A 13,997-nucleotide genomic window follows, 5' to 3' on the forward strand; every position below is an offset into this window, starting at 1 on the left:
CGCACTTTTTGATATTTTACTTATCTCCTGTGAAAACACTACTTCTTGAATTCTACAGAAATTCATACCGAACCACGAACAAAAGCATTACAGTCAATAGACACCAGACTTGCGACATGGCAGAGTTTACCAATGCTTTACGGAAGTACAATAATTCCTTCTTCCGGATCCATCCGTCCTCCATCCCAGCAATAGTCTGCGTTTTCATAGGTGGAAGCCGACTGTACGCTCAGGCACAGCTTCAGAGTGATTTTGACGGTATCATAGTTCTCAACTCAAAGCACGAAATATACACGCTCGTTGCCGATAAACGAAACCGTCAATGCCTCTGGAACCTGATTGGTGTGGAAACCGAAGACAAAGTCGATCTCTGCATCCCCTCGCCATCTTCGCCCCTATATAATGAGTTTGACGCCATTCGACTATCAGGGCTTGACGAAAATAATATTAAGAGGACAATCACACTCCTAAGTTTGGAATATTTTACTCACCGCAAGAGTTCTCTTAATATTCTATCTGGCGAAGACCAACGTGTATACACTGATATCTCGGGATCAGCACAGCTATGTCAGGCGACGACCCTTGAAAATGCCGTTATCTTACACGATCAATGGCTTTATGCATCGGAAACAGTGGTCAGATTCGGTATCACCACAGACCTACTCTTGTCGGCTGCTTGTGTTTACGGCGAGCGACCTTACGGCCAAGGCATCAAATGCATCCTTGCGAAGCATTACACTTCCGTGGCAGAGGCTTCTCCACGTGCCAAACTGTTTGCTAAGTCACCCTTCTTCGTTCCTTCGTATACGAAATGGCTTGATCAAGAGCTGGCTGGAATCCTTCCTACGAACTTCACTCCGAGCTTCAACCGTATCGAAGTAAGATGTGATCACGCATTATTGTTTGGTGACACAGCTCAGACACGTGCTAATGTTGGCCTGTGTGATTCTACACGGGCTACTCAACTCTCTTTGGAGGCCGTGAGGTTGTTCAACAAAGGGGAATTTTCCCGGCGAGATGGTCACCAGCCTCAGTTTTCGAACAATTCATCATCTTACATCGCCAGAACGAAATCCATCGACACTACCTTTGATATATTTGTGAAGCAAACCCCATTTGCGCAAGATGAACTAAGAGGGGCAGTGATCGGGGCAGAATACTTCCCACGCATGTCGATTCCCTGGATGGTAAGCTCAGGTGAGCTCCTGTATCGATTCTTTCCGGGGAGAACGGCGTCAGATGTAAGGCTATCATATATTCGCGGGGAGCGAAAAGATAGCTTTCTGTTGGAAAAGTTGCTATACACTGAGCTCGTAAAGGCTGGAGATACGCTTCGCGCGTATAGAAGCTCCTTATCTCTCGAAAGGAACTCTTCTGCGCATCGCTGCAATATCCAGCGATTTTTCCACGATCGGTTGCTGGAAAATCGACGTGTTCAAGCGCACTACGGGCATGGCATATCTTTAGGAGGGCAAACAATCTCACTCGACAGACTACTGTCGTTACGCTGGCTGATAAACGGTACATCCTACCCTTCTTTGTACCAAGCCTACAAAGAGGCGAGTGACATTATCTCTCCTACGTCAGCACAGATCCTTTCTTGTCCGACTGTTTTCGGATTAGGAGACGCCCATGGTGGAAATGTAATGATCGACGAGTCGAGTGCCAAGGGTGGTGGCACGAGCGATATCCTCTTCATCGATTACGAAGTAGCGGGCTTTCACCCCGTAATGCTCGATCTGGCGAAGCCACTCTACAATGATCTTTTCTACGAGATGCTCTACCGACGGCTTACACCGAGTTGCATTAGTCTGGGCTTGAAATATACCCTGGATATGGAAACCAACACAGTCATCCTTGATATGAAGCCTCAGATCGACAACTTGACACAAGCATTGCTCGATATCAAGCTGCGGTACCTAATAAAGCCGCTCTGCGACGAACTTCGATTCCTAGGGGCGAATCTAGAAGACCATGTCCCGCTCCTCTCGACCTCGCTGTTCCTATGCGCGACGTTAGGATTAAGTCTCGCAAGTAACGAAGAGGCATTCTTGGCCAACTTCGCCAGTGGCCTTATGATACAGGGCGCCCAAACTTGGCGAGAGTTGGCATTACGACTAGAGGAACTGGGCTTCCAGGCTCGAGTCATGGCAGAGCTATGATGGTTTTTTAATCCGTATATAGACAATCAATCGGTATACTGCAGCAATCATCCTTAGCTGGTGATTTTAGGAAAAGTGTATTAGCACATGACATGGTCAGCTTAGATTGGCTCACACTGTTGATTGATTGATTAATTGATTGCATCTTGGTTTTGAGCTGTGGTGTACTTAGGTCATTATGTACTTAGATAGACATCTACCTATATATACATAAACGATATACAGCATAGAAACAGCCTAACGGGGCCCGATTGCTATAAATATGCGATAAAGAAATTGGACTGTGCACTACAGGTGGACCCCGCGTCACGTCTTCAGATGATGGACCACTAGGTACCACTACTCTCGACGCGTTTTATGCATTTGTTCTGTTTTCATTATACTGTGTACACTACACACACTTGTGCTGTGTACTGTGGAGGTACCTACAGTAGGTACCGTACTTACATAGACCAGCAGAGTGGGTAGGTAGCACAAAGCCGCTGGCAGCTTCCCCCGTTCCTTTCGCACCTTTCAGAGCTCTCCAGCTGCAGCTCCAGCATCTATCATCAATTTCAATTGTCATCATAACACGGCCTTGGAACAAAGCAGGCCACTCTACCCAAACATAGAGTATCCCATCCTATCCAACTGCAGCTCTTAACAATACCGCCCGCAGCAAATTTAGCGGCGGGAGCTTTCGCTCGCGCCGTCTTTGTCTTGGAACGCCCTCGAGTGTGCCCTCGAGCATCCTAGACCGCGACAAGCCTTTCCATTCCTTCCCTCTCCTTATCCCTGCCCGTTCGCATTTTCGCGCCGCTGCGACCATTGGCCACTTGCGATCCTTCCTACCTCACCATCCACGATTACATCGTCAAGAATAATCCACTGCCATGGCCGACTACGCCTCTCTCAAGGTTCCAGAGCTCAAGAAGCTTCTCCAGGAAAAGCAGCTTCCCGTGACTGGTAACAAGGCCGATCTGATCGCGCGCTTGCAGGAGCATGACAAGGCCAAGGAGGAGCCAAAGTCCACCGCTGCACCGGGTATGTGCGATTCCAGCCTCTTGCTTGTGTTTCACTTCTTTCCTCATGTCTTCTTTTATCTACTTTTGCATTCGCTCATGCCAGTCGAACTCGGTTGTCTACTTGCGCGAAACACTCCTCGCTTCTATAATGTAATAAATCTTTTTAACACTTAAAGCACAGTGTCTGCTGAAGAAGACCCCATCGACTACTCGGACGACGATGTCCTAGCATCCAAGCCCGGGCCTACCAAGGAGTCTGCGCCTGCAGCAGAGAAGGTAGCCGAGTCAACAGCTCCCGTGACAGGATCCTCAGCTGAATCCTCAGCACCCAGCGGCGAGGACAAGCCTGCCGAGACAACCGCAGATGAGACGAAGCCTGTCGAGACCGAGGCGGAGGCGGACTCAAAGGCGGCGCCCAAGGCAGACTTCTCAGCACATCTACCCGCCAGCACTGCAGATGACGAGGCTCGCAAGCGTGCAGAGCGCGCCAAGCGTTTTGGCATCGTGGAAGACGCAGACGAAGAGGCCAAGAAAAAGGCCGAGCGCGCCAAACGGTTCGGCGTCGATCAGAGCACTATAGTCTCAGGCCTTGATTCAGCTCTGCCCGAGAAGCGGGAGCGGGAGCGGAAGCGCGGCCGTGAGGGTGCCTCAAATGCAAATGCAGACGGCGAGCGCGGCGCCAAGCGACAACAGAACGCACCGGGTAGGCATCGGGGTGGTAGAGATAACCGGAACCGAGGCGGACGCCGGGGTGATCGCGATTCGTCACGGAAAGATGGTGGTGGGAAGCCCAGGGGTGTTCTCAATGATCCCGCCGAGCGCGCAAAGGCGGAAGCAAGAGCCAAGCGCTTCGGCGGTCAATGAAGCAGTGTCTATCTTAGACTTAATAGAATGCGTCAATGCGGACTCGCGACTGATGGTTCAAGTTGCTGCTAAGGATCTGCCATATACGGACACTAGTAGTGAATCTTGGAGTCGCCTTACCAAATCGGATCTGATATGAGGCGCGACCACTACTGTACACTATCATATTACCTGCGTTATGCTACGTTTCGTTTCATCTAATATCGGAGTTTGTGGTATATCTTACTCTTCGCATCTCTCTGGATTAACCTCTTTTTTTCCTTGGAACCTTTCGGACAGCTTGATGCTAGCCCTACTTATGAGAAACTGGATGGGAGATTTCGGCGCTGGATCGGTAAAGGATGCGACTTGGTATGCAAAGACACCTATTCAAAGGACGATAGACTGTATAACGTGGTACGATATGGACTGGGAGACGAGGACGCCGGTGTGCATTCTGAGAGGAGAGGCTCTTTAAGAATTGTGAATCACCCAATAAGCTTGAAAGGAGCAGCAGTAAAATGCCAGAAATCAAGTCCCGCATCCTTGTAGCAAGATGGTTAGAACTCTATCGTGATTACATCTCCTCAGAAGACGGCGTATCTGATTGACAATAAGTTTTCACGCCAACCTCTACCATGTCATCATGCATTACATATTCGACGACTTTGAGACGGAAAGGGAATATCTCGTGGTAGCGAATATAACTGCGGTTTCATGAGCATGGCTCGCTCGATATTACATATATTTGCTCATGTATGTAATTTTAACAACTTTCCATATCCACAGTACCGAAAATAGTCCGACGTCCCCCTCTTAAGTTATGAAGCTATAAGAGTTTCAAGAGCGTCACATGATCTAGGAATTACTACTGCCACACATCGCTCTCAAGCTTTCATCCATAAAATACATACGGTATAAGAGCCTGTAGTAAGTGATCCTCACGTACAATTTCTCAGATTAGCGATCAACGTAGGCACTTAGGTGTGCATGCTTGATACAAATATAACAAGTATGTAAGCCAATTTAAATCAACCTTTGAATCATGGTGTTTTTTATATGAAGAAAACTCCGCTGCTACCTACTTTGCCCGCGTACGTAGATAAATACAATGCATTGACATAATAAAAAAAGCTTTCACCGGGGTATCGCCAGCAATGCACCAACAGTTCTACTACCTTCTGTCCCGAACATTTCCCTCTCGCTATCAGGATCTTGTCTTTCTCTATTCTGTATCGTTTAGAAGGCCCCCCCTTCAATCCCTCATCCAGTACACCGAAATAATAAATAAGATTATGTGAGAATATGTATGTGTGCAGACGACATCTCTAGGTGAGAAGCGCAGGCAATACAGAAGAGAAGTAAGTAAAAGGGAACATAAGATGTTCATGCAGATAGTATGGCGTTGGTTGAAGGGAGGACATCGATACAGGAATACATGGCATTTCTATGGTAGGAGGACAGGACAGGCAGGCCAAGGCAGGACGAAGTAGAGTGATGGCGACAGTGGCGACGGGAGGCTAGGGAAACGAACACAATATATTGAAGAGAGGAAGAAAACTAGCTAAGCTCGTGGGCGGTAAGGGCTACCGAGAACCCACTTACCCGCTCGCTTTTTTCCTGTGTGATTGTGTTGTCTTCTCGCCTCCCTACTTCTCTTTAGTCCTGCCATCATCCCAGATCCTGAGCCACTGCCTGTCTGACGTCGTCCCATCTCGTCCGCTTGCCTTTCCGCGCCAATACCATGTAAAATTAAAGGGTTTTTTTTTTGTTGTTTTCTTTAGCTTAGCTGCATAACCATGGGACCGGCAACAGTGATGTCGTCTGTCAAGACGCCGGTGGCAGGGGCGTCACTTGTAAGGGTGACGTATACGACGCCAGCTAGGTTAGGCGCCAATGCGCAGCCGTTTGTGGCATCGAATGGCGTGAAGGCAGTACCACCGGGAGCGGCCGAGTTCGTGAAACCACAGAATGATGCACCTGATGCGGCGTCGCTCTGGACCTGGATGTTGGTGCCGGCGACGAGGTTCATGACACCGGCGACGGGTGCAGGGCTCGTCATGGTGAGTGCGGGGAAAGCCTGGAGGGCGAGGTTGGAACCACCTGGACATGACGTGATGAAGGGTGCGGCGAGCGAGAAGATAGCCTTGGGCCCCAAGGGCGTGTCGAGAGGGGAAGGAGATACGGCGACACCCGAAGCACTGCGGATGAAAGACTGGTGCCGCGCTTCGACTGTTAGGATCGAGGCGGCGGTGCTGAGGATCCCGCCGTCCGATACCAGTGGCGCGGCCCCTAGATAGGCAGAGATTCCGACGCTCTCGAGGATTGCAGCCGTGGCAACCATACCCGCGGCGTCTGTGAAGCCGAAGTTGTACTCACATGGCTGGACAGGTTGGACGCCGGCCTGGGCGATTGCGCTCTGTAGCAGCACGACGTGGGATTCCTCACTTGATCCAATACCCTTGAGGTCGGCCAATTGAGCTTCATTCAGACCGAGAGCAACAAACTGATCATCAGGAAACTGGGCGAACCCTTGCTGGTAAAAAGTGTTCTCCAGCCACTCCAGAGTCAAAGCACTGCACGATATAGATGTAAGCCGCTGACTCGACGAAATGAACTGAAAAATTCTTGAGCTCAACTTACAATTGGAGGATATCGACATCTGTTAAGCCGGCGGCGGCAGCGGCTGCGTTCTGTCGCTTTGCTAGCTCGTAGATGCTGTTTTGTCTTGTCGAGAGCTTGGTTTGAGCTGGAAGAGCTGACACGGCTGCGACCAATCCGGCCACAACCCCCGTAGTCTTGATAATAGAAGGCATCTTGTTCGTTATAAATCTTTTCGGTGACGATACTTGGAATTAACTCTTCTGCTTCTTTCTATTTTCCTTTCCCGAATCGTTCTTTAGTGACAGTGCGGTTGGATTATATAAGAGGACGATGATAGTATTCGAGGATGAAATGAAAGCAAGAACCAGGCTAGCTGTCCTATATGGTATATTCAAAAGAAAATACGAAGTGCAAATGTTCCACGTGGGTATTAGAAGAATTAGACGTTATAAAGGAAAGTCGAAGTCGTTGATCCCAGGGAAGCAGACCAGCGCTTATGGAGTAATATTGATGCACACGAACGACGAGATAGGGATAGAGAAGAGAATAGTAGCAGGAACATGATGGCGAGGTGGGAAACATGGCCACATTAAATTCAACCTGCCATGTGCCGTGGAACAAGGGCACGGGGCAGCAAGGAACCAAACGCCATGGGTGATGCTTCACGGAAAGAGAGCAGGCCGGGCATGGATGCGATGATCCCTCGCAGCGCAGTGGATGATTTGCGGCTCCTCAACAAGTCGTTGCTGGCTGCTACCGGCATCGTCTAATCCCTATCGAGGATTCGCTTCCGAACACGGATAGCGGATGGCAGCAAGGGTAGGCAGAAGGGGGAAGAGATGGGACGGAGATTGCTGGAAAGCTGACATGCAGCTCTAGGGATGTGAGGGATCTGTGCCGAGAGTCGAATCACAGATGCTGGCGGCGCGGCAGGAAACGAAACAAAACCAGACGCCCCAATGACAGCAGGCTCCTCTGCCTCCTCGGCCTCGCGGCTGAAGAACTGGGTTGAGATACTGGTAGAGTTGGCGAGAGCCACGAGATGCCAGGGTAGCACCAGGGGCGTCTTGGCGGCCAGGGGGAGTCGGGGGGAGTCGAGGGGGAGTTGAAGTGATCGCGGGGATGGCTAGGGGCAGGGGCTGCCGCTGACGGATCATCTGCCTCAGATGCTGTTTCACGGGGCTCGAGCCGACTAGAACTCATCTGCTTTCTGCACGGGCAAGCGCCAACCCGAACACTGAAACTATCTCAACGTGTTTTTCTCCAATGCCGCATCATGGATCTGTTCGTACTTGTGCCACCAAAAGCCAAAAGCCGATGAGACCCTTGGGGCAGCATTCAGAATCTGTTTCTGAAGTAGCCTTGCTGTAAGTCCTAGTGGAGCGCAGCCGTGATCTGGCAAATTGGCACTGCTTGTTCCGATGCACGATACTTCGGCAGTCAAATATGATGGATCTCTTTATAGTTCTTGACCTATTGAGGAATACAACACAGCCCGAGGGTCGACTCGTTGGTTACATGACATATTACCTGCGCACAGAACTAGAAATCCCCATATCGACTAAACACACCTACATGTGTTCTTCAAGGGCGTCTGAGATGCGAGAGCGTATCGAGAATACTCCACACTGTTAGATTACCTCATATGTAGTAGTAAACGAATGATACCCGGGGAAAAAGTAGGCGCTTCGTTGCCAAAGTCCGGCGTTATGTAGGTACTGCATAAAGTCGCAAAGTACCTCCTTATCATCATTGAAGGATGAAGTACCGGTAAGGTGAAAATGGAATGAAATGCGAAACAGAAACCGGAAAACGGGTCTCTCTAATCGGGTTACCCGTGCGGATCCACGGGTCTTGGACTCGCCGGCCCGCCCCATACATACTTACATAAGTAGACAGCTAGGCATGTACTTACTGCCAAATGGAGGCTCACGATGCATGACAGAACAAACAACAGGACCGCATAAACGACCAGCTTCTCACCTCTAAATTGACCAAACGTTGAGGCCGGCTGCTTATATGCTACAACGACAGGTAGGTTACTCATGGCTGCCGCCCCAAGTTTCCTCTCCCTATATAGCCAGCCGAAGATACCTACTATTAGAAGGGTTCCGAGGCACAGAGCCCCAAGTTCATTTAGGCCATTACATGGAAGGACACGCGCACCAGCAACGGAAATGGTGATCCGCGGCAATGTCAATGCATCTTGACAACCAGAGAGCTCTCTGTTATAAACTAGATAGCCGAGCTTGTGCCAACAGCCAATCTCACTCGACCGGGGTACATACTAGGTAGCTACCTACATACAGAGTAGGTAGCAGTACCAGTATGTGTCTCGATCGACTCAACCGCAGGTCCCATGAGACGCTGGAACATGTTCATTGGACGCAACGACTTGAGGATGGTAAGGATTGTATCATCCTAAAAGCTTGTTTCGTCGGCGCTTGGCATATTCGAACAGTACCACAGAGATGCATAGGTAAGAAATCTCGCCACGTCAGGATGATTTTAAGAGACGTATTCTGCCTAATATTATTCTCAGACACCCTGAGAAGCGGTATAAACTGTCGCCGGCCGTCCATATTCCGGTCCCGAGCGCCACGGCCTCATCGTATCATGTCGTAGATAAGCTAACCATAATGACTCCTGACATACTTGTTCTATTCGATCCCACGATAACAACTTTTTGATGGCGCATATAATCGATACTCTTGGGGGAGTCTCAACATAATTTTCCATACAATCTACCTTTGTTCTATGCCCCTCTGGCATTCATACAGCAAATCCAGACGATGCCATACCCATCCATTCCATCGGCTCTAAAATCCCACGATACTTAAGCTATTTCCAGCTCGGCGACCAGACACTCAGAGAGCGTAAGGGTTAAGCGAGCGAATTGTCAAGCAACTACGACGGGGTTTAGTTAGCTGATACTGCCCTCGCATAAAAGTGTTAGAAGTCGGCTCAAGGCACTTACGGTGGACTCTTGGTCAAATCAGTCTTAAGAATAATGGGGACTCTTGTCATCTCCGTCACGTCCTGAATATACTCTCCATCCTCTTCTCTAAGCGAGAATAGCTTGAGATACTTTTCTTTGTTCGTCAAACGGGTCTCGACAGCCTCAGCGATGGGAACTTTCGAGTCTGACCTTGTGCGATGCAAAACACCTGCAGCATTCGAAGAGGATCGATTCGGCGACCCTGGGACGCTTTGAGTAGGACGTTCAGCAAGCGATGCGCCAGCCATAGCCTCAGTGGCGTCGGACATATTATCTTCGTCATCGTCAAACAACGCATCCACATCATCGGTGGACATGGTACCAGTTTCTGTCTGCTTTCGAGTAGCCTCCTCGCGTTCCTTCTTAACGCGCTCAGCCTCTTCGGCTTGTCGTGCAGCAGCTATTGCATTTGAAACCCGCTGTGAGGCGGCTGCCTTGGGTCTCTCATCTTCAGGTACGTACGCCGAACTCGGCACGCCTTTCTCCCAGTACAACTCTAGAACCCTCTTCTCTTTTCTGAACTCCGCTTTCTTCAATGGCAACTGGTCACAGTGCACTCGTTTTTCGAAGCCCCACTCAGGAATCAAGACATCAAAGGCAGATTCGTAAACACAAAGAACGATACCTTCGCTGATCAAGTCACCATTGGCTTCTTGTCGCTTTCTATCCATAATTCGGCAGGACTCGATATGGATGCTCTGTTCTTGAGCATTTTGGGCCGACTCTTTCTTGATATTACATGCTTCGATTGTCTTTACTAACGTCTCCAGGTCATCATTATACTCAACCGCGCCCTCGGACAACACCGCTTCTAACTGGCGATGCACGACAATGTCCGCGTATCGCCGAGTTGGGCTCGTAAAATGAGTGTAGAGGGGTAGGTTCAGGGCATAATGAGGCCGCAATTGCTGATTTATCTTGCCGGATATGAAGTACTTCGCGTGGTGCATGCTCTTAATAAGCAGAGTCTCCATGCCTTTGCGAATGTCGTTGTCATCTACTTTGAAGAGACTATTTTGTAGAGTCCCACTGCTAGTCGTGTCTATGTCATATCCTAACGCTCTCATGCGCTCAACGAATGTTTGTAGGCGCCGGGTATTAGGAGGTCCTTGACGTCGGAGAAGTGCTTTCTCGGGAAGTTCTGTAGCAAGTTTTTGAGCAACATACGCATTAGCCTTATGCAAAAGCTCCTCGACGAGTTCAGTTCCCGTCGTGGTATCAAATATGTTATGTCGGATAGGAATGTTCTCATCGTCGAGATGGTGAAGCAAACGCAGCGGCGCAGTGACCTCGTCGTTTGAACCAAGCCGCGCTTCTTGAAATTTCTGCGCAATAGCCTAAGAGAAAAAAAGAGTGAGCTAAACCACTGCGCGCAGGAAATGGGGAAGCTTACATTGAGAATTTGTATGTCTTTGATCTGAGCCCACTCGTGTTGAAAATTGGCACCACCCGCCAGGGCTTCATCAATATCCTTCAGTGATAGCTTTGCCTTGCTTTTGATGATACTTTTCCCAATCCAAGAGTCGCCTTCGGCAACGGCCCCTGTATGAGGGTTGACCTTAAAAACGACACTGACTGTGAGCCTGTCTTGCCCAGGAGTGAGTGTGCAAACTTCAGATGCGATCTTTGGAGGAAGTAAAGCACAAGTGCGGTTCACTAAATGAACAGCAGTTCCGCGCTTTTTTGCTTCGCGATCAACTAGTGAGTTCGGCTTTACGAAATGAGTGACATCAGGCACGTGAATACCAATCTCAATTTTGCCGTCGGAAAGGGTCTTGACGTGAACTGCATCACCAAGTTCACCTGTGCCAGCCAAATCAAAGGTCAAGGTCGTCTCATCACGGAAATCTCGGCGATCCTTCATGGCGGTCTCATCCTCTTTAGAGAGAGACCAATCCTGAAGACCGACACTTCTAAGAACAGCTTCAGCGAATTCATCAGAAGAGAAATTGTTGTCACGAAGAAGAGCATCCGTCTCGACCTTCAAATCACCCATCTTACCAAGCTGCTCCACAAGTGTGCCAAAAGGATGCAATGATGTGATCGGCCACCGTTTGATACACGCAACGAAGATTCGATCAGCATAATCTTGATGTTTCTCGACAAAATCGCGCGGCGCCTGTTCCGTAGGGATTGCAATCAGTGGTACACGCTTGTCGGTAGGCTTGAACCAGACAATCTTTGGCTTATCTGGCTGTCGATGGTCATGGGATCGGCCGCCATCCCTAGCAGCTCGCTCAGCTTCTTGCTTCTCTTTGGTGGCTTGGCTGCTTGGTCGCAGAAGGCCAAGGGTACCCGAAAACATCTGGCCGGCAACTCGTTCGATGACGGCTACGATGTGGCCCGCATAAAGAGGCTTCGATTCATCGTTGATTTCCTCCTCCTCGACAAGTAAAAGACTCTGGCCTTCCACTTCCACATCATCATTCTTTTTCTGGGTTGGTCTCTGGCGGAGACTACCTCTTCTACGGATGCCTCCGTCACCTGTAGCGGAATCTTCACCATTGGTAGCACTGGAAGGGCCGTTTCCGTTGGTCGAGCCCGTTCTGGTGTCGGTGATATCCTTTCTCTTCTTCTTCTCCTCCTTCTCGCGCTTTTGCCCCCAAACTTCGTCAACATCGAGAAGTTCGACGGCAACCAAATCTCCTTCTAACGCTCGGTTGCGATCTTTGCTTCCGCAAATGAAAATATCGGCATCTAGGAGGCCGTCCGAAGTAGATACGTATGCATCGCTGCGATTTTTCTTATTTACACGGAGAATTCCGGAAACGAGCTGGCCATCGCCGAGTAACGCAGGCAAGGTAGCTTGCGGTAAGTAAGGAGTGAATAGCGTTTTTCTCTGTTGCTGCTGAGATTGCTGGCCTCCAAGCTGAGGGGCATGCTGGCTAGCTTGAAGACCAACCATGTGCTGGCCATTCATCTGAGCAGCTTGTAAAGCTTGGAGTTGGTTTATCTGCATGGGATTGAGTTGTTGGCCGCCATACATCGGCATCATGGGGATTTGTCCAGGCATTGGCATAAGTTGAGGTTGGCCGGGATACTGAAAAGTGCCAATCGAAGAGATAGACTGATTAATTGAGGAACGAGAACGATGACCAGGCTGAAAACCCTGCTGACCTTGGTTGGATTGATCCTGACCTTGGTTATGGTTGCGCCAATTGCCCTCAAAATTGCGCGAGGATGACCGGGTGTGGCCGCCTGCGCCCCCTCCACGACGTGGAAAATCACCACTCTCGCCAGGCACACCGCTGCGCGCACCTCCACGACCATGTGTGGCCATGCTCTGGCTACGCCCGTGCCCGCCCCGTCCACCGCGAGTAGATGACCCCTGTGCTATAGGAGTGTCCGCAACGCTGCTCTTAGGCTCTTCAGCTGGCGCGCTTGCATCAGTCCCGGGCCCGGGGAATTGGAAATTCGTAGTAGTGCGCTTCTGCTGAGCGAGTTCAGCAGCCTTTTTAGCATCGGCTAGGGCCAAAGAATGCCTTCGCTGATGACCTCCGCCACTACCGCCGCCACCGCCCCGTCCACCTCGTGGCGCATTCTCACGACTCTGGCCCGACATATTCTCAAAATGTCCAAACGCGGAACCGGATGCTCCAGAGGATGGTGCCGGGGGCGGGCCCATATTCATGTTAGGCAGGGCAGACTGGTTTCGACGATGTGACATGGGCTGGTTCGGCGCTGTCATTTGAATATTCTGTTGCTGTGGAAGCTGCTGGTTGGGAAATTGAAAAGCCGGTTGTGGCGACATGTTGGGCATGTTAGGTTGCAAAGGATTGAACTGGCCGCCGGCACCAAGCTGGCCGGGTGCCATCATTCCCATGTTCATATATTGTTGATGAGTTGCTTGGATCTGCTGTTGCTGTTGTTGTAACAATTCAATTTGCTGCTGGATGGCGAGTTGCTCCACTGATAGAACACATGGCACAGTCAGTCAATTGTAAGAAGTATGATAACGACAGTAGGAGAGCTGTTTGAGCAAAGCAAGAAAAGAAGAAAAGAGAGCTTACTTCCAGGATTGGAGAACATGCTCATCAGAGGGGTTAACTCTGAAGGGCTTCGACGATGGGCGATGTGAAGACGGCGTCCAGTCGGCCCAGGGACGCCTCCAGTTGGGGGAGGCTGCTGCTGCTGGTCCATCGTGGGCGCTGGTTGCACGTCTGGGTGCGGCAGGCCGTGACGTGGCTCGGTAGCGATATCCTAAGGAGGTGGATAGGTGGGCTAGACCAAGATGAACGGATGTTGTCTAGAGGTCAGGTAGGCAATGATGGTAACGTAATGGCAACGCGACGTCTTTCTAGTAGGGGGTCGAGCAAGATCGCCTCTTGATCGCCAAAAGGCTCTTTGATGAGCGGTGACGATGATGACGACTGATTGCGTGGGCGC

At 50.2% G+C, this 13,997-nt stretch overlaps 4 protein-coding genes across 4 annotated transcripts; 2 read left to right on the forward strand and 2 right to left on the reverse strand.

Annotated features, from left to right (window-relative positions):
- Nucleotides 1–116: 116 nt before the first annotated feature.
- F5B22DRAFT_658295 (uncharacterized protein) lies at nucleotides 117–2,257 on the forward strand (the record flags this gene model as incomplete). The annotated part of the gene is made up of 1 exon (XM_047980113.1): nucleotides 117–2,257. The coding sequence occupies one exon, from the start codon at nucleotides 117–119 to the stop codon at nucleotides 2,160–2,162; it is 2,046 nt and encodes a 681-aa protein (XP_047834819.1). The 3' UTR covers nucleotides 2,163–2,257.
- Nucleotides 2,258–2,882: 625 nt separating this feature from the next.
- F5B22DRAFT_342576 (uncharacterized protein) lies at nucleotides 2,883–4,119 on the forward strand. Its single transcript, XM_047970901.1, has 2 exons — nucleotides 2,883–3,185; nucleotides 3,348–4,119. Exons 1-2 carry the CDS (start codon nucleotides 3,035–3,037, stop codon nucleotides 4,028–4,030), a joined length of 834 nt encoding a protein of 277 aa, XP_047834820.1. The 5' UTR covers nucleotides 2,883–3,034; the 3' UTR covers nucleotides 4,031–4,119.
- Nucleotides 4,120–5,789: 1,670 nt separating this feature from the next.
- On the reverse strand, nucleotides 5,790–6,825 carry F5B22DRAFT_642478 (ferritin-like domain-containing protein; the record flags this gene model as incomplete). The annotated part of the gene is made up of 2 exons (XM_047978131.1): nucleotides 5,790–6,585; nucleotides 6,653–6,825. 2 exons carry the CDS (start codon nucleotides 6,823–6,825, stop codon nucleotides 5,790–5,792), a joined length of 969 nt encoding a protein of 322 aa, XP_047834821.1.
- A 2,655-nt stretch (nucleotides 6,826–9,480) lies between these two features.
- On the reverse strand, nucleotides 9,481–13,751 carry F5B22DRAFT_642479 (uncharacterized protein; the record flags this gene model as incomplete). Its single annotated transcript, XM_047978132.1, has 4 exons — nucleotides 9,481–9,520; nucleotides 9,591–10,948; nucleotides 11,005–13,520; nucleotides 13,622–13,751. The coding sequence occupies 4 exons, from the start codon at nucleotides 13,749–13,751 to the stop codon at nucleotides 9,481–9,483; spliced, it is 4,044 nt and encodes a 1,347-aa protein (XP_047834822.1).
- Nucleotides 13,752–13,997: the final 246 nt, after the last annotated feature.

Source organism: Xylaria bambusicola (assembly GCF_022495145.1).
Source record: "Xylaria bambusicola strain CBS 139988 unplaced genomic scaffold F5B22scaffold_4, whole genome shotgun sequence".
Taxonomy (NCBI): Eukaryota; Fungi; Ascomycota; class Sordariomycetes; order Xylariales; family Xylariaceae; genus Xylaria; species Xylaria bambusicola.